The sequence below is a fragment of the Hyperolius riggenbachi genome, chromosome 5, assembly GCF_040937935.1.
Source record: "Hyperolius riggenbachi isolate aHypRig1 chromosome 5, aHypRig1.pri, whole genome shotgun sequence".
NCBI lineage: Eukaryota > Metazoa > Chordata > Amphibia > Anura > Hyperoliidae > Hyperolius > Hyperolius riggenbachi.
The window spans coordinates 47,769,822-47,790,336 of record NC_090650.1 but is presented as its reverse complement, the minus strand read 5'-3'; the positions used below and the strand labels follow the sequence as shown (position 1 = coordinate 47,790,336).

Genomic DNA, 20,515 nt, shown 5'->3' with positions numbered 1-20,515 from the left:
CGTAAGTTCAGAGTGTCTAGAAACAGCTCTGAACTTACTGTCTACAGTATAAAGACAATGTTTTGTTTTTTTATCTTATCCCTCCAAGTTGTTCTTTAGTGAATTAACACTTAAAATGCATATCGATATGTGATAATAAGTTTTCACTTTCCTTATTATCACCATCATGATTTTTGTGGATTGTGGCCATTTTAAATTCCTTTTAAAAATAGCACCTCCCACAGCAAAATGTGAAAAAGTATAAAAAAAAAATCTTTTTTCAACAATAGGTATAATAATAATCACAATATTGATGATTCAATAAAGAATAAAACCATGTAAAACAACAAGCAAATATTCATTATATTGAATATTTGCTTGTTTTTTAAATGGTTTTATTCTTTATTGAATCGTCAATATTGTGATTATTATTATACCTATTGTTGAATAAAGATTTTTGTTATACTTTTTCAAATTTTGCTGTGGGAGGTGCTATTTTTTAAGGGCTTTCTTCTTCTACCATATAATTGCTCTTGTTTTGAGCCCTAGCACACACAGTTATTTGGTTGAGGTGTTGCAGACACTTTACAGAAACTGTCGATTGTGGCCATCTTATGATGTATTTACCTCACAAGCAGGGCCGGGCCGAGGCATAGGCTGGAGAGGCTCCAGCCTCAGGGCGCAGTGTAGGAGGGGCGCACAATTCATTCAGCTGTCATTCCTAATTGTGTTTTAAGCAGAAAGAAATAAGAAAAGGGGATACATAGCAGTGACTGCAAGCCAGATAACTAGATATTAAGGTGTTGGGGAGGTTGTGGGCCCTGTGGCACCTCTTAGTCTAATAGCAATCAGTGTTTGACGGCTGGTGTGGGAGGGATGGGGGGCGCACTTTGGTGTCTCAGCCTTGGGTGCTGGAGGACCTTATCCCGCCTCTGCTCACAAGTCGGTAATTTACCTCACTAGTTTGCAATTTTCAGTCTCCCATGCGGCTACAGCCTTAGCAAATTGACAAAATCAGTTGTTTTCTGTTTTAGCGCACGTGGTCATGCTTACTGAACTGAGGTCCTAGACAACATAAACTAATGCAATTTATCTTTTCTGTCGCCAACGCCCATATAGCTGCCCACTGGTTTCATAACTCTGCAAGCTTCAATGCGGTAATTAACAAGGTTCACCATGATTAATGAAAAAGTAAATGCCACCTTGTGTGATAGGGTACATATATTTGATAGAGTCAAGTCACCCTGGCTACACAAATTTGCATCTCTTAGTGACCAAATTAATCTAGATTATATGTAACTTCCTTCATTTGATCATGATTTATCCATGAAATTAAATGCTTAATAGTAAGACGGAATATCTGATTACATTTTGATAGATCGCTACAATTCGCTCAGTAGTAGTTCAGGACCGACACTTGTTAAAATTACTCCGCATTTGTAGCTGCCTAAGGCTGATGCGGCATGGTTCTAATGCTGATACACAATGTTAACCTTATTGGAGGAGAGCGATAAAACCTAAAACATCTAAAACAAAACTTTTATTAATTACATCTAAAATCTAATAATGATCATGTGTGACTAAATGTACAGTGGGTAGGAGGTAAAGTCTTTCAAAATAGCCTTAGTTTTTAGGTTCAAGGATTGTATCCTAATCTCACTCTGCTACTGTAAGCTAAATACCACCCCACACAAACCATACATGTTTCACTCCCTCAAACTGGGAGCTTCGTCAGGGGTACAAAAGTGCCCAGTGCTAAAGTGCAAATTTACATACTGTATTATATATATTATATACATTCAACACATATCTCATAATAGTAGCCTGTTGGCTCTGGCTTCTGAGTCAACAGGCTACTATTATGTGATATGTGTTGAATGTATATAATATGCAAATTTGCACTTTAGCATTGGGCACTTTTGTACCCCTGATGAAGCTCCCCATTTTAAGGGGTAAAACATGAAGGGTTTGTTTGGGGTGGTGTTTAGTTTACAGTAGCATTGTGAGATTAGGAGACAATCCTAGAACCTACAAACTAGGGCTATTTTGAAAGACTTTGCCTCCTACCCACTGTACGTTTAGTCACACATGATTATTTTCAGCGCTACCTTAGATTTTAGATGTATTTAATAAAAGTTGTGTTTTAGGTTTTATCGCTCTCCTCCAATAAGGTTTACATAGTGTCTCAGTTTAAATCAAGTTTGTGTATTGTGTAGTTTTAAGGCTAGAGGCTCCCGTGCACGGGACACGATCGCACATCCCCGCCGGCATAGAACTCAGCTGTCTAAAAGTGGTCACTAACAATACAATTTCTAGCGAACATTCGCTCGAGCGATCAGATAATTCTGATCGGGAGTGATATATCGTAAAATATAGTAATACATTGTTCACTGTACCATCAACGAACCAATCTTTGCTTCCTGTCTATCACAACCGATCCCTGGTCACATTAGGTGACCCTAGTTAGGAGTGGATAAATGCGGATGTGGATGCAGTGGTTGAGTGCAGATTATTGGCAGCAGTGTGTGAGTGTGCTTCTTTTTTAATGTGTGTTTCCTGGAATTGATGATTAATAAAGCATTTTGTATTTTTATAGTTCAGATTCACTTTTTCATCTTTTACTCTGCATACGCCTCCCAACCCCCCAATTCCCTTGAATTTACGTCACTATCACAACTGACAAGAAAATCCAAATTTTGGTTCGACTAAAATCCAATCAGATGTTTTTATCATTGTTCGCAGTTATTTGTGCCCATCAATGGAGATTATTTACAACCAATCCGATCACATTTGATCAGAATTATCTGATCGCTCAAACTATTTCTCAATAGAAATTGGACCGTTAGTGGTCACCTAAAGCAGTGTTCCCCAACCCTGTCCTCAAGCCCACCAACAGTGCATGTTTTGTGGAAATCCACAGAGGTAGTTAATCAGCTCTGCTGAGACACTAATTGCCCCACCTGTGAATGTTTGTGGTTTCCTGCAAAACAGAACTGTTGATGGGCCTTGAGGACAGGGTTGGGGAACTATGACCTAAAGAACAGCTCAATTCAGTACCCCAGTCAGGAGCCATTTTCATTGGCTCCTGACCTCCCGAACACTGTGAGCCAATCACTGAATATTGAAAAAAAAAAAAAGGGCTCTGGTCCCCAAAGGGGCCAGAGCCTGCGGTCCTAAATGAGTTAAATAACTGCAGAAAATGTGTTGCTATGTATATTTATAATACTATAAGAAGAATCATTTTTCTCATGACAATCATTAGTTCAAACATAAGTTGTCAAAGATACAGGCTGCAATAATATATTGAACTAGCTGATTGCCCGGCGTTGCCCGGTTATGTATTTGGTTGGTGTTGGCTCCGCCCACTTTTCTAACCCTAACACACAATGACTCAATGACCTAGTTTGTGAGCTTTGCATTGTTTGGCATCAATAATTTGCAATGAAAGGAAACAAATCTGATTGGCTGTGGCTCCACCCTCTTCTGATTTTGAACCCCAGTCACCAAATGACCAACTGTAGCAGGTTTTAAGCTTGTGTCCTTAGCAGTGCAAGAATGGCAGCAATTGAATATTCCCCTTGAAAAGCAATACATGAACTTGGATTGGCTTTTGTAGGCTCCACCCTCTTTTATGAATATTAATCCCAGTCACCCAGTGACCAACTGTGCAAAGTTTGAGAACCCTACCATTAACAGTGTAAGAATGGCTGCAGTTTACATTTTCCCAGTGAAATTTCTATTTGTCTCCGTCCACTGATGACCCAGCATTGCCTGGGTATGTATTTGGCTGGTGTTGGCTATGTCCACTTTTTGTAATAGTAACAGACAATTACTTAATTACTCAGTGACCAAATTTGTAAGCTTTGCAGTCTTTGGCATCAATAATTTGCTTTGAAATGAAACAAATCTGATGGGCTGTTTGTGTCTCCACCCCTTTTCTACATTTGAACCCCAGTCACCCAATAAATAACTGTACCCAGTTTGGGGCTTGTGCCATTAACAGTGCAAGAATGGCAGTAATGAAATACTCAACATAGAAAGAAAGACTGGGTCTCCACCTGGAATTAGTGCAATTGTAGCAAAGTGATTTTATTCCATAGCAAAAAAAGCACACAACGTTTCGGCTCAAGGCCTTGACAAAGGCCTTGAGCCGAAACGTTGTGTGCTTTTTTTGCTATGGAATAAAATCACTTTGCTACAATTGCACTAATTCCAGGTGGAGACCCAGTCTTTCTTTCTATGTTGGTCTAATGGATTTGCACCTTGATGGATCCAGGTGCTGACTGGTTGACTCCCTGGTACTGAAATCATCGACACGGTTGAGCTTTGGGACTTTCCTTTTTCCTTGAGTAATGAAATACTCCCCTTCAAAATCAATAGATTAATTCTGATTGGCTTTTGTAGGCTCCATCTACTTTTATGAATAATAGCTGATGAATCGGCGTTGCCCGGGTATGTATTTGGCTGGTGTTAGCTCCGGCCACTTTTTCTAACCCTAACACACAAATACTCAATGACCAAGTTTGTGAGTTTTGAGGTCTTTGTCATCAATCATTTGTATATTCCCATAGAAATTAAGCAAATCAGATTGGCTGTTTGTGGCTCTGCATCTCTACGGCATTTGAACCCCAGTCACCCAATGACCAACTGTAGCAGGTTTGAGGCATCTGCTATTAATAGAGCAAAAATGGAAGCAATTTAAATATTCCCCTTGAAAATCAACAGGTGGATTTTGATTGGCTATTATAGGCTCCACCCACTTCCCATAATATTAATCTCAGTCACCCAGTAACCATCTGGGCAAAGTTTGAGAACCCTGCCATTAACAGTGTAAGAATGGCTGCAGTTTATATTTTCCTAGTGAAATTTGTTTTTGGCTCCGCCCAATTTTTGTAACCTTGACACACAGTCACTCAATGGCCAAGCTTGTGAGCTCTGGGGTCCTTGGCTTCAATAATTTGTAATTTACCAGTGAGATGAAACAAATCTGATTGGCTGTTTGTAGCTCCACCCCTTTTCTGAATTTGAACCCCAGTGACCCAATGACCAACTGTACCAGGTTTAAGGCTTGTGCCATTAACAGTGCAAGAATGGAAGCAATTTAAATATTCCCCTTGAAAATCAAAAGGTGAATTTTGATTTTCTTTTTAGGCTCCACCCACTTTTTTGAATATTAATCCCAGAAAATCCCAGTGACCAAGTTTTAAGCTTTTGGGTTTCTTCCATCAAAATTGTGTGAATGGAAGCAGTTTATCCAGTAAAGTAATCTGATTGGCTGTTTGTGGCTCCACCCCTTAAGTGCATTTGAAACCCAGCTACTTCATGACCGACTGTAGCTGGTTTGAGGCTTCTGCCATTATTAGTGTAAGAGTGGCAGCAGTTTCAATATTTCTCTTAAAAATCAATAGGTGAATTTTGATTGGCTGTTGTAGGTTTCACCCACTTTTCTGAATATTAATCCCATTCATCCATTGACCAACTGTGTCACGTTTGAGAACCCTGCCAATAACAGAATGGCTGAAATCAATCTAACAAATCTGATTAGCTGTTTGTGGCTCCGCCCCTTTAGTGAATTTGGACCCCAGTCACCTATCAGCTAAGAGGCCTCTGCCATTAACAGTGTAAGAATGGTAGCAATGTAAATATTCCCCTTGAAAATCAATAGGTGAAATTTGATTGGCTGTTGTTGGCTCCACCCACATTTCTGAATATTAATCCCAGTCACCCAGTGGCCCACTGTGTCAAGTTTGGGAACCCCGCCATTAACAGTGTAAGAATGGCTGCAGTTTATATTTTCCCCTGGATTAAAATGTAGTTGTTGGCGCCGCCCACTTTTTCTAACCTTAACATACAGTCACTCAATTATCAAGTTTATGAGCTTTGGGCTTTTGGTATCAATTATTTGTATATTCCCATTGAAATTAAACATATCTGATTGGCTGTTTGTGGCTCTGCCCCCTTTCCGAATTTGAACCCAAGTCACCCAGTGACTAACAGTACCAGGTTTGAAGCATCTGCTATTAACAGTGTAAGAATGGCAGCAATGTAAATATTCCCTTTGAAAATCAACAGGTGAATTTTAATTGGCTGTTGTAGGCTCCACCCCCTCTTGAATATTCATCCCATTCACCCAGTGACCAACTGTGCAAAGTTTGAGAACCCTGGCAGAAACTGTGTAAGAATGGCTGCAGTTTATATTTTCCTAGTGAACTTTATTTTTGGCTCCGCCCACTTTTTGTAACCTTGACACACAGTCACTCAACGACCAAGTTTGTGAGCTTTCAGGTTCCTGGCATCAAAAATGTGTGAATGGAAGCAGTTTATCCAGCAAGGAAATCTGATTGGCTGTTTGTGGCCCTGCCCCTTTAGTGGATTTGGACCCCAGTCACCCAATGACCAACTGTACCAGGCTTAAAGCCTCTGCCACTAACAGTGTAAGAATGGCAGCAGTTTTAATATTCCCCTTGAAAATCAATAGGTGAATTTTGATTGGCTGTAGTAGGCCCCACCCACTTTCTTGAATCTTAATCTCATTCACCCAGTGACCAACTGTGGCAAGTTTGAGAACCCTGCGATTAACAGTGTAAGAATGGCTGCAGTTTACATTTTTCCATTTAAAATGAATGGCTGAAATTTGATTGGCTGTGTTATGCTCCTCCCACTTTTCCTGGATTTGTAACCTCGGTCACCAGTGACCAACTGTGCCAAGTGTGGGGACTCTGGCTTGATTACTGTGAGAATGGCAGCCTTTTCCATTTTTTCCATTGACTTGAATGGGTGAAATCTGATTTGCTGTTTGTAGCTCCGCCCATGTGTGCAGGGGGGCCGCGAGACCCCCAGAACCTATCATCCCAGGTAGTAAGGGATCTGTGTACCAAGTTTCGTTCAAATCGGTCAAGCCGTTTTCGCGTGATCGCGGCACATACACACACACACACACACACACACACACACACACACACACACACACACACACACACACACACACACACACACACACACACACACACACACACACACACACACACACACACACACACACACACACACACACACACACACACACACACACACACACACATCCGATTTTATATATATATAGATTAACTAAAGGAAGGTAACACTTTAAAAAGACAAAACCAATAATCTTTTATGAAACACTGGCATTTTGTGCAATTGCCACTTCTCCCGGTCTGTAGCAATATGAATATGTAATTTGGCTCCAATGGCACCTGATGCTACAATGACAGGTCAGGGATTTGCAGAGGATGTATCACCATAGGGCAGCACCTTGTTACTCACTCACTAACCTTTGAGACGATGACAGCCATGGCGAGATTCTCAGAATGAGCGGCCACATAACCCAGCATCATGATCCCGGGAAGTCGCACATTCCCCTTGCAGTTGCCGATGCAGTCTATGACAGCGGCCACTCCTCCCGCGTTCACTATGAGCTGTGACAGCTGGAAACAGACGAGACACAGTGAGGAGAGGAACATCCCATAAATTCTACATTCTCACAACGGCACACTGTTGTATCATGTAGCCAGTGGTGGCAGAAAATGGTGAATACTACCCGTTCCTGGCTAACTAAATACATTTTCTAGGCAACACAGGTTTTCTAAGTGCTAACAATGCCACTTATCAGGCCTAATGTGCAAATAATGGATCAGAGATAAATAATCGTGCACAGCAGGGAGAGACAGGCAATGTGTCAGAGAGGTAGGCCTACCCACTGTAGTGCTAGTGTTCAGTGGTGCAGTCCTGTAGTCCCAGTGTACACTGGTGCAGTCCTGTAGTCCCAGTGTACAGTGGTGCAGTCCTGTAGTCCCAGTGTACAGTGGTGCAGTCCTGTAGTCCCAGTGTACAGTGGTGCAGTCCTGTAGTCCCAGTGTACAGTGGTGCAGTCCTGTAGTCCCGGTGTACAGTGGTGCAGTCTCGTAGTGTTGGTGTATAGTGGTGCAGTCCTGTAGTGCTTGTATAAAGTGGTGCCGTCCTGTAGTGCAGTCCTGTAGTGCTGGTGTACAGTGGTGCAGTCCTGTAGTGCTGGTGTACAGTGGGGCAGTCCTGTAGTGCTGGTGTACAGTGGGGCAGTCCTGTAGTGCTGGTGTACAGTGGGGCAGTCCTGTAGTGCTGGTGTACAGTGGGGCAGTCCTGTAATGCTGGTGTACAGTGGTGCAGTCCTGTAGTGCAGTCCTGTAGTGCTGGTATACAGTGGGGTAGTCCTGTAGTGCTGGTGTACAATGCTGCAGTCCTGTAGTGCTGGTGTACAGTGGGGCAGTCCTGTAGTGCTGGTGTACAGTGGGGCAGTCCTGTAGTGCTGGTGTACAGTGGTGCAGTCCTGTAGTGCTAGCATACAGTGGGGCAGTCCTGTAGTGCTGGTATACAGTGGGGCAGTCCTGTAGTGCTGGTGTACAGTGGGGCAGTCCTGTAATGCTGGTGTACAGTGGTGCAGTCCTGTAGTCCCAGTGTACAGTGGTGCAGTCTTGTAGTGCTGGTGTACAGTGGTGCAGTCCTGTAGTCCCAATGTACAGTGGTGCAGTCTTGTAGTGTTAGTGTGTAGTGGTGCAGTCCTGTAGTGCTTGTATAAAGTGGTGCAGTCCTGTAGTGCTGGTGTACAGTGGTGCAGTTCTGTAGTGCTGGTGTACAGTGGTGCAGTCCTGTAGTGATGGTGTACAATGGGGCAGTCCTGTAGTGCTGGTGTACAGTGGTGCAGTCCTGTAGTGCTGGTGTACAGTGGTGCAGTCTTGTAGTGTTGGTGTATAGTGGTACAGTCCTGTAGTGCTTGTATAAAGTGGTGCAGTCCTGTAGTGCAGTCCTGTAGTACTGTAGTACTGGTGTACAGTGGTGCAGTCCTGTAGTGCTGGTGTACAGTGGGGCAGTCCTGTAGTGCTGGTGTACAGTGGGGCAGTCCTGTAGTCCCAGTGTACAATAGTGCAGTCTTGTAGTGTTGGTGTATAGTGGTGCAGTCCTGTAGTGCTTGTATAAAGTGGTGCAGTCCTGTAGTGCAGTCCTGTAGTGCTGGTGTACAGTGGTGCAGTCCTGTAGTGCTGGAGTACAGTGGTGCAGTCCTGTAGTGCTGGTGTACAGTGGGGCAGTCCTGTAGTCCCAATGTACAGTGGTGCAGTCTTGTAGTGTTAGTGTATAGTGGTGCAGTCCTGTAGTGCTTGTATAAAGTGGTGCAGTCCTGTAGTGCTGGTGTACAGTGGGGCAGTCCTGTAGTTCTGGTGTACAGCGGTGCAGTCCTGTAGTGCTGGTGTACAATGGGGCAGTCCTGTAGTGCTGGTGTACAGTGGTGCAGTCCTGTAGTGCTGGTGTACAGTGGGGCAGTCCTGTAGTGCTGGTGTACAGTGGGGCAGTCCTGTAATGCTGGTGTACAGTGGTGCAGTCCTGTAGTGCTGGTGTACAGTGGGGCAGTCCTGTAGTCCCAGTGTACAGTGGTGCAGTCTTGTAGTGTTGGTGTATAGTAGTGCAGTCCTGTAGTGCTTGTATAAAGTGGTGCAGTCCTGCAGTGCAGTCCTGTCGTACTGTAGTACTGGTGTACAGTGGTGCAGTCTTGTAGTGCTGGTGTACAGTGGTGAGGTCCTGTAGTGCTGGTGTACAGTGGGGCAGTCCTGTAGTGCTGGTGTACAGTGGTGCAGTCCTGTAGTGCTGGTATACAGTGGTGCAGTCCTGTAATGCTGGTGTACAGTGGGGCAGTCCTGTAGTGCTGGTGTACAGTGGGGCAGTCCTGTAGTTCTGGTGTACAGTGGTGCAGTGATGTAGTTCTGGTGTACAGTGGTGCAGTCCTGTAGTGCTGGTGTACACTGGTGCAGTCCTGTAGTGCTGGTATACAACGGGGTAGTTCTGTAGTGTTGGTGTACAGTGGAGCAGTCCTGTAGTGTTAGTGTACAATGGTGCAGTCCTGTAGTGCTGGTATACAGTGGGGTAGTCCTGTAGTGCTGGTGTACAGTGGTGCAGTCCTGTAGTGCTGGTATACAGTGGTGCAGTCCTGTAGTGCTGGTGTAAAGTGGTGCAGTCCTGTAGTGCTGGTGTACAATGGTGCAGTCCTGTAGTGCAGTCCTGTAGTGCTGGTATACAGTGGGGTAGTCCTGTAGTGCTGGTGTACAATGCTGCAGTCCTGTAGTGCTGGTGTACAGTGGTGCAGTCCTGTAGTGCTGGTGTACAATGGTGCAGTCCTGTAGTGCAGTTCTGTAGTGTTGGTGTACAGTGGGGTAGTCCTGTAGTGCTGGTGTACAATGCTGCAGTCCTGTAGTGCTGGTATACAGTGGGGTAGTCTTGTAGTGCTGGTGTACAATGCTGCAGTCCTGTAGTGCTGGTGTAAAGTGGTGCAGTCCTGTAGTGCTGGTGTACAATGGTGCAGTCCTGTAGTGCAGTCCTGTAGTGCTGGTATACAGTGGGGTAGTCCTGTAGTGCTGGTGTACACTGGTGCAGTCCTGTAGTGCTGGTATACAACGGGGTAGTTCTGTAGTGTTGGTGTACAGTGGAGCAGTCCTGTAGTGTTAGTGTACAATGCTGCAGTCCTGTAGTGCTGGTGTACAGTGGTGCAGTCCTGTAGTGCTGGTATACAGTGGTGCAGTCCTGTAGTGCTGGTGTACAGTGGTGCAGTCCTGTAGTGCTGGTATACAGTGGTGCAGTCCTGTAGTGCTGGTGTAAAGTGGTGCAGTCCTGTAGTGCTGGTGTACAATGCTGCAGTCCTGTAGTGCTGGTATACAGTGGTGCAGTCCTGTAGTGTTGTTGTACAGTGGTGCAGCCCTGTTCATGCACAATTATAGAATTTTGGCCAATGTCCCAAAACGACAGATTCCTCTCTGATTACAATTGATTCAGAGAGAAATCAATTCCTACTACACACTGCACAACGATTTTCAATAGATTCCAGCAGGGAATTTATATAAAAATAATTTGTACTGCAGCAGTACACTGCTCGATGCAGTGCAAAGCTATAAGCTGCCGACTGATCGCCACTTTCGCCCCACCAGCAATTGACCTCAATTCTCCATCAATATCAATACTTCAAATCAATTTTGGGCCAAAATTGATTGGAAAATCGATCAGACATTTTGGTAATCGAATCTGCCGGGAATCTAATGGGAAAACTGAGGCATGTATGGTCAGCTAAAATCTGCATTACTTATTTATTTATTGTATTTATAAAGCTCCCTCATATTACGCAGCGCTGACATGTTACGCATGAATGGCTAATTTGTAGTTGGTTTGACATATTTATAAGTACATAAATCCTTTAAGACTTTAAAAGATAACTGCAATTGTGAAGTTCATGGAACACCCCCACCTCTCAGTTCATGGAACAACCCCCACCTCTCAGTTCATGGAACAACCCCCACAAGCTGCCAGCATGTTGTTTTGTATGCAGAAGCACTGAAACAATCTGCCACCAGGTGGTGCTGGTGAGTAGGCAGCAGATGGCCTCTCCATTCATTTCAATGGAGAGGCTGTCTTCTTTCTAAAGGAGGCCATACACTAGGCGACCAACCAAACAATCGACCATCCAATTCGATTATTATAATTGAATTGGATGAAAATTAGTGCTGCCAAGTGCATGCCCAACCGACAGAGCGACCAATTTCGGGACAGAAATTGGCCGCACAGTCGATCGCGCATGTTGGAAAATGTCGGGATGAGGTTGGTTGGACGAGTGCACGGCGGTACAGCGGCCGAATTGTGAACGAGCGACGAGACGACAAAACCCCCGCCGCAATGTATAAATGTATGCAGTGTAGTGCATTTCTACATTACCTGTCCAGGGTCAGCCTCCACGCGGTTTCCGTCCAACTCGCTGGGTTCCGCATACACACCGGCGGCGCTATGTCTGACATCACAAAGGCGTATAGCGGCTGACGTCAGACGTTATGTGCCGCTAGCGTGTATGCGGCTTACCTGGCGAGATGGATGGATGGACCCGGCGAGCTGCTACAGGACAGGTAATGTATAAATGAATTACACAACATACATTTATACATTTTGGGGGCAGCGGCGGGGCGGACAGGGGCGGCTCAGCCGATTCCCTGATGATTTCATGCTGAAATCGGACGGGAATCGGCCTGTAGTGTATGGGCAGATTCGATTAGAGACAAATTTATCTCTAATCAGATTCGATTACAGATAAATTTGTCTCTTGGTCGAATCTGCCCATACTCGTTCTAATGTATGGGGACCTTAACAGCAATGAAAGGAAATAAAAAAAGCTGTGCTGTCTATGCAAATCACACGGCCCCATGAAGCTGGGTGCAAATAAGGGAAGCAAAGTGAAGACTGGAGGAGGCACTCCTGCTGTTGAAGATGGTGATGTGCCACGGCTGTCCGTTGACCAAACGGATGTATATCAGGAAAGATGAAGCCGGCACCATCCATATAACGTATATGCTCTTTTTTTGAATCATAGTTGATACAATCTGTCCACTATGATTCAATAAAAGAGCATATATACAGACTTTATCAGTGCAGTTATTTTGGAAGTAAAAAACAACCTATCTTTTAGGCCTCGTTCACATCAGGGACGTTTCTGTGCGCTTTTCACAGCACACTGCCCTGTGCGTCCAGCAAGCTATTGATTTTCCCATGTAATGTAGCTGGTGCACATCTATGCGCTGCGCTGAGCAGCGTTACAAAAACGTAGTGTTGCATGCATTTCTGCGTGTTGAGCTGTAAAGCGCACTTCAATGCAAGTGAATGGGTGCGCTACATTTACATATAAAAACAAAGCTTTATTGACAACTGCTACTGCTACAATAAGCAAAACATGCTTTAAAGAAGCGCAGCGCAACGCACAGAAACGCGCACACAAGTGCATGCGTTTTTTACCATGCGCTTTCACACGTTTCTCAGTGCAGCAGATGTGAACAAGGCCTTAGTGTGCGCAATACAACATAAAATGAAGCTCAAGTAAATTGTTTTGTACTTGTATTGCTGATTTTACATATCTTTTCTAAAATCAGCAGCCCTTGCTCCCATTTTCTGGGTTTGCAGATGTTTTCAGCACTTCACCAAAAATATGATAATGGGTGCAGGAATTTAGTTAACAGCTGTAGAAGCATTGGGAGCAGTTTCACAGCAGATTATTCAAGGAAAGATCAACACAGGCTGCAGCTAGTCACTATCAGTGACAGTTTATACTGTACATAATGTGGCTGGTAATGAGGCAAAAGAAATAATGCAAGCATACTGCATTATTGATGAAGGCCCCATTTTAGATATTTTAAACACACTTAAAGGACAAATATGACAAATTGTAAAGTTTAAAATGCATGCATATAAAATATACATTTCTCCTAGAGTAAAGCTAGGTACACACCATACAATTTCCTGTTAGATTTTCTGTTATGCTGGGTACACAAGATGCGATTTCCCGCTCGATCGCCAGGTCAGTCGATTATTCCCGACATGTTCGATCAGGTCTCGATCAATACAGCCGTCGATTTACTCATGTAAAGTATACAAAATTGACGCCTGTATCGATCGAAACCCGATTGAGCATGTCGGAAATAATCGATCAATCCGGCAGATCAAGCGGGAAATCGCATCATTTACCTGCCAGATAGATAATTTCCAACATGTTGAAAATGTATCTATCTTACCATCTAGCTGCCGAGCAATTAGGCATTGTTCTACTCAGCAGGAGATAAACAGAAGACAATGCACCAGAGATAATGACCATTCTCTACAGAAAATAGTCAGAAAATCTAACAGAAAAATCTAATGTTGGGCATACACGGTTCGTTTATGCGCCGGTATCGGCACGTGCGCGCGGATCGATTCCCGCTCGTCCCCGCGGGCGCTTCTTATTAGCTCTTCGTTTTTTTTTCTATTGTCCGCCAACGGGGATCGAGCGCGGTATCGATCCGCCACGGTGATCGGACAGGTTGGATCTTATCAATCGAGCCATCAGCGGCTTGATTGATAAGAACTATCTAACCGTGTATGCCCAGCATTACAGAAAATTGTATGGTGTGTACTAGGCATAAACTGTAGTATAAATTACTTTTTTCCTATGTTGCTGTCGCTTACAATAAGTAGTAAAACCTGACAATTCTGACAGATTTTGGAATAGTCCATCTCCTCAAGGGAGATTCTCAGTATTACCTTCATTCTTTACAAAAGCAATACCTGGAATGGACCTATACAAAGATATCAGTCAGTTTTCTTACTCATTTGCACGCTGTTTTGGCAGTTGGACTGAATAACTTCAGCTCAGCAAGTGCTTTTATAAATAAATACCAGAGAATCCCCCATGGGGAGAGATGGACTAGTCTAAAAACCTGACAGATCTGCCAGATTTTAACTACGTACTGTAAGCAACAGCAAAAAAAAAAAAAGTAATTTATAGTGCATTTTACTCCATACGTTTTTAACATATGTATTTTTAAATTTCACGCAATAGTTTTCCTTTAGCCACCGGGGAGTTTAGCGGCAGCAGGGAAAGCCATCATTCATCCCTAATCTGACATTTGTATAGCGATTTTCTCATTTTGGACTCAAAGCGCTCAAGAGCTGCAGCCACTCAGGGCCCATTCACACTGGGGCGATTAGTGGGGAATTCCTGCTAATCGCCAAAGCGCTAGCGCTATTTTAACCTATGGCAGTAATCTCACTGCCACGGTTGGCGTCAATCGAGGGAGTTTTGCCATTAGAGGCAATCGCAAACTACGTTACCTGCAGAATTTTTGCCGCGATTCTGGAGCGATCGCGGTACAGTGCTTAGTAAAGCTGATCACGATCACTCTGAATTGCGGACGTGTACAGTGATTTTAACGCACTAATCGCCGTAAAATCACACGCTTTAAGTGTGAACGGGCCCTAAAGGGTACACTCAAGGGGCCACCCAGCAGTGTTAGGAAGTCTTGCCCAAGGACTCCTTACTGGATAGGTACTGACCCTAGCCAGGATTAAAACCCTGGTAGCCCATGTCAAAGGCTGTGTGCTTAACCTGTACACTATCCAGCCATCTAACATGTGATCTGAATGCTTATTCAGAGTCTATGGCTACAAGTATTAGAGGCAGAGGATCAGCAGAATAGCCAGGCAACTGGTATTGTTTAGGAAATAAAAGGAAATAAATATGGCATCCTCCATATCCCTCTAACTTCAGGTTCCCTTAAAGGGAACCTAAACTGAGAGGGATATTGATGTTTCCTTTTAAACAATGCCAGTTGCCTGGCAGTCCTGCTGATCTCTTTGGCTGCAGTGGTGGCTGAAACAAGCATACTGGTAATCCAGTCTGACTTCAGTCAGAGCACCTGATCTGCATGCTTGTTGAGGGGCTGTGGCTAAAAGTATTAGAGACACAGGATCAGCAGAGAGTCAGGCAACTGGTATTATTTTAAAAGAAAAAATCCATATTCTTCTCAGTTTAGGTTCCCTTTAAACATTGTTACTACTTGCTATAAGCGGGGCTGTCTTCCTTATACAGTACGCCTTTAGCTCTGCTTTAATTTCAATTTCTCTTTCTCAGAAATGAACGCGTTACTAACATATGCCTTAAATGGCACGGGAAGCGCTCGTCTGATGGGACAGATTTCTACGCATCTGCAAGATGTCACCGTTGGATCCCGGTTGGTTCGGCACGGCAGTAATGCATAACGACAACATATGACACGCAGTTTAATGCCAATTTGTGCGGAATCCCGTGAAAGGGGACAGAAGAATGGGGGAGAAGGGATTCATAAAACACTGGCTAAATTGCTGTGACATCTCTCAGATCCGCACCTCGTCCTATGCCTTTGTATTCATTGGGGGGAAAGATTCCTAAGGAAAGACAATGCAGAGCTGTGATAATTAATGGCAGCGGCTGGCTCCGATACACGCAAGGCAAAGCCACGCAACGGCACGCTGTGCGCATTTGTGGCTGTTTATTCGTTTACGCTGAGCAGCTGCAGGTTATCCTGCTTAGGATTCCCACCTTTCTGGGTCTTGGTTAGGACTGTTGTTAACAAGTGACATCAGCTTAGTGGCAAACCCCAAAGGCCGACAGGTCGCCCTGCTGCAGCCCAAAGGCGTCCTGCTGAGTCACATTAACGTGACTCGCAACAAAAGAAAGGATTTAAATATCCCAGGCGCTAATTTATCTGATGATGACTCATGTACAAAAGGATTAAAGTATCATTTTAATTTGCAGTTTACTCCTTCCAACCCGGCAATCTAGGGCTAAGTGCTGCTATTAATCTATCGCCGGCTCGTATATTAGCGCTGCGTGTCGCTGTCCTCCACACATTACCTCGGGGGTGTGTCGGGCAATTTCCCGGATTAGAGTGGCCGAGTTTTTCTTGACGTATTCGTCGGGGTCCTTCAGGCAGGTGAGGACGACGGGGAATATTTCGGCTTCCACCACCATTTCCGCCAGGTCCACGGAGTGCTTTGCGATTTGGCTGAGGGCGGAGAGGACCTGTCGCTGTTGCAAAAAGGCGAGAAATGACAATGGTGTTATTATACAAGTTGAGAGAGACAGGAATGCATCACTGCTGGCTAGATTTGGCGATTCATCAACAGTCTCCGCTACCATACATTAAAGAGATACTGAAGCAACAGGACAGGACTGAAGTGAAAAAAAAAATATGATATAATGAATTGGTTGTGTAGTATGGATATTTACTAGAACATTAGTAGCAAAGAAAATATTCTCATATTTTTATTTTCAGTTATATAGTTGTTTTTTTTATAATATTGCATCATTCTCTAATATTTGCAGTTTACACACTACTCAGCATTCTCAATGATTTTACAGAGCAGGCCAGTGAACTATTGACCTGTCCTCTGGAGAGAAAAAGAAAATACAGCGACGGGCAGTTGAGATAACAAGACTCAGAAGACAGAGCTCTCTGCGACTTTGAAAGTAGTGGAGCTCAATGGCTCTTTTGCATAGATAACAACTAAAGTTTCTTAACTCTTCTTGTACTGGAAACAATATTAGACTTAAGTCGCTGCTCCTAATGTTTTATTTCTTAGCTGTACTACACATACAAATCATTATATCATAATTATTTTTTTTTTTGCTTTAGGGTCTCTTCAATGCTAGCTGTAGAGGTAGGACCTGGCTGGATCTAGGCAGACTTATGTGGTCCTAACTGTGGTCCTAACTCTCAGCAGAATGGGGGGTGGGGGGGGGGGCAACAGGCCACATACTCCACTGTGGAAATGGATTGTATTGGTAGGCAAGAAAAGCAGGGCAATGCGGAGCACACAGAACTAGCACTGCTGACTGATTTTCCTTTTTAAAGTGAACCTCCGGACTAAAAATCTACTCAGCAGAACTGAAAAGGCTTGGTGTTTCTTTAACTGTTTCACAGCATCAGAACTTTGTTTTTCTTACCAAAGCATCATTTTTAGCTTAGCTCCACCCATCAAAGAAAAAAAGCCCGGACTTTTTTTCCCTTATGCTGTGCAGAGCATGATGGGATTTCCTGTTGTTATTCACGTTGCCTAGCAACTAGGAGAGGTGCTCAGGACACAGGACAGTTGGAACTGTGTCTCATGCTCCCTGTCACCTCCTTTCAACCAAAAAAAAAAAAAATGGCTGCCATCATGAAATCAAACATTTGCTTGTTCTGTTAAAACAGGGTGGGTAAGAGATTATATTACCTATTTTAATTAACATAACTAATGTAACTTAATGACAGTATGTTTGGAGTTCCTCTTTAACCACTTCTCCCCAAAACGGTTTTTACCCTAACGGACAAGAGCGATTTTCACCTTTCAGTGCTCATCCCTTTCATTTGCCAATAGCTTAATCACTACTTATCACAATGAAATGATCTATATCTTGTTTTTTTCACCACCAATTAGGATTTTTGGGGTTGATATTTGTTTTTAGTAATTACTTTATTTTCTATGCATTTTAAAGGGAAAACCAAGGAAAAAATGAAAAAATACACTATTTCTCCAATTTCATCCCCTATAGTTTTAATATAAACACTGCTACTGTACATAAAACCCACACATTTTATCTGCCTATTTGTCCTGGTTTTCACAAGATTTTAATTATGTCCCTAGTACAAAGTATGGTGACAATATATTATTTGGAAATAAAGGTGTATTTTTTCTATGGTGTATTTTTTCCCCACCAATTTCACATGCACGCACGGGAGTGCGCACGAGCGCGTGGGAGTGTGCACGCGCACAGCGGCAGCAGCACAGATTTGACTTATAAAAACGTCCTGGAGCCGTTAAGAGGCTCTAGCAGGACGTTTTTATAAGTCTGCTTGTCATTAAGTGGTTAAATAAAAATAAAAACATAATCAGTACAAATGAGTAATTGTTATCGTATAGGATGTATGCATATATTCCTTTGTGCCACAATAAAAAGATTTAAGAACAAACAAAAGAGTAATTGTTAGTGGTTAGCTAGGCTTAAAACATGAAGAAAATATACAGGTCTATACCGGTAATTACCGGCATATGAACACTCAACTTATGAGCCAATACGAACGGCCTGAAAATTGGAAATTAGATTCTGTGGGAACAAGTCAAAATTAATTTCTTCAAAAAAACGCACCACTTGGTACAATCAAATGTGGGAAGAAGTTGAGCGATTTCAAATTGAACCAAAGGGCCTAGTTATAGATTTGCTTTCAGATCAGCCCTTTCCTATTTTTTCCCTTTTTTTAATGTTGTCAGATTTATAAAAGGTTGCTCAGGATTTTTTCAGTGATGATTGGGGCCACAGGCTATCATAAATAATTACCATAAAGTAGTGTTCAGAGGGCTCCACTATTGCTAAATTTATCAGGAATGCCAGTACCAATAAGCTCATAGGACCAACGTGGATGCGTCCTTGTGTTTTAAGTTATAACTATGGCAAAAGCTAGTCAATAAAAATATTGCTAAGGAAAAGGTTGCATATAAAAACAGAGGAAGTGAAACTGTAATATCTGGCAGTGCTGGTACAACAGCACAAGCACAACAGATGAAGGTACAGTTGTACAAGGTCTTGGCTGTGAGCAGAATTGGGTTGGGTGGGGCAGTAGAGATTATGGCTTCAAGTACACCTTCAACCTCATCACTGTTGATGGCAATTCTTTGTGAGGTAAGGTGAAAATCTAGTGTGTGTACAGATGCCTGGCTGTTGGCGACTAGATAGGATTTAAGCCTTGACCAAAGCTGTTATTTGTCTCCATAGGACAGAGCTGGCTCTTGACCAGTGTTTTTTTGTTTTTGTTATTTCTTTTTTTATAGAGCGAAGTATCACCTAAAATAACCAGGAACAATTATTTCAGAAGACAATAATCTAAAGATCAGGATAACTTCCTTCTCCTGATACTTGCCAGTCAGATGCATCAGGTGCCCATGGCATAGGTACAAAGTATTGATAGCAACCTACTTCATAATAAGTTGTTTAAACATGCAGACAAAAACTGGATAATGCGAGGCTAAAAACTCTGCAGGTAGTTCCATACATCTGTTTGCCAGGCTCAACTGAACTATAACGTTTATATTGAGAGGGTGGACACTGCCAAAATCAGGACTGAAGCTCCATAGGAGCATACTAGGAAATTGCACAGGGGACCTATATTAGTGGTGCAACCTGGAACTTATTGAGAGTCCAGCTGGGTCCCTGATTCAGCTACCAATAACACCCCATCCCAGCGCAAAAGCCGGCAGGGAAGCATGCAGCGTCAGAACACATGCAATGTCTGCACATGGCACACACACAATGTCTTTTGTAGAGCTCGAACTTTTGAATCAGGATGATACCATTTAGGGCTCGTAATGACCATGAAAATCAATTTATCAGCATAGTGTGACTTAGGCTTTGACATTTCTTGAGAGGTGAAATTTAAAGTGGAGTTAAATCTAGGATTTCTATATTTGCTTTCTTCTTGGACACTTATTTTTCTTTTCTGAAAGGTTGGTACACTCGATGCAACTTTCCCATCAGATCGACGGGGCGATCGATAATTCCCCCCCCCCCCCCCCCAAATGTTGATACACATTGTTAGCATTAATTTTATTAAGATGAACCATGAAGGACAACTGAAGTGAGAGGCATATGGAGGCTGCCATATTTATTGTCTTTTAAGCAATACCAGTTGCCCAGCAGCCCTGCTGATCTCTTTGGTTGTAGTAGTGTCTGAATCACACACCTGGAACAAGCATGTGGCTATTGGCTAATCTGTCATTTCTGACAATAATGTCAGAAACGTCTGATCTGCATATGTTTGTTGTCAGGGTGTATAGATAAATGTATTAGAGGCAGAGGATCAGCAGGACAGCCAGGCACCTGGTTTTGCTTAAAAGGAAATAAATATGACAGCCTCCATATCTCTCACTTCAGTTGTCCTTCAGTTGTCCATCATAAAAAAAATACTTTAAAAATATACATAATTTTGTGTTTGTTTTGCTTGACACGTGTCAAGTTTGATAAAGGAATTAAAGTGTTGTTCAAAAAGATCAGCTTTCCTGTATTCGGTGAATATTTGCCTGCGATGTGTTGAAGAACATGCGGTGGAAATGAAGACAGAGTAGAAAGTAAGTGGAAGCCGTACCTTGAGTTTGGCATCTGGATTGAGAATCATCTGAGCTA

General features: G+C 43.1%; 1 protein-coding gene across 1 annotated transcript in view; it reads right to left on the bottom strand.

The window, feature by feature from the left end:
- SPAG6 (sperm associated antigen 6) overlaps positions 1 to 20,515 on the bottom strand; it is a 202,451-nt gene that overhangs the window by 68,384 nt on the left and 113,552 nt on the right. Inside the window, exons 5-7 of the mRNA XM_068235608.1 lie at positions 20,478 to 20,515; positions 16,214 to 16,387; positions 7,290 to 7,442 (exon numbers count right to left, since the gene is read on the bottom strand). The exon at positions 20,478 to 20,515 is cut by the window's right edge and continues 168 nt beyond it. Of these exons, the coding sequence (XP_068091709.1) occupies positions 7,290 to 7,442; positions 16,214 to 16,387; positions 20,478 to 20,515 (365 nt within the window). The remainder of the gene's footprint in view (positions 1 to 7,289; positions 7,443 to 16,213; positions 16,388 to 20,477) is intronic.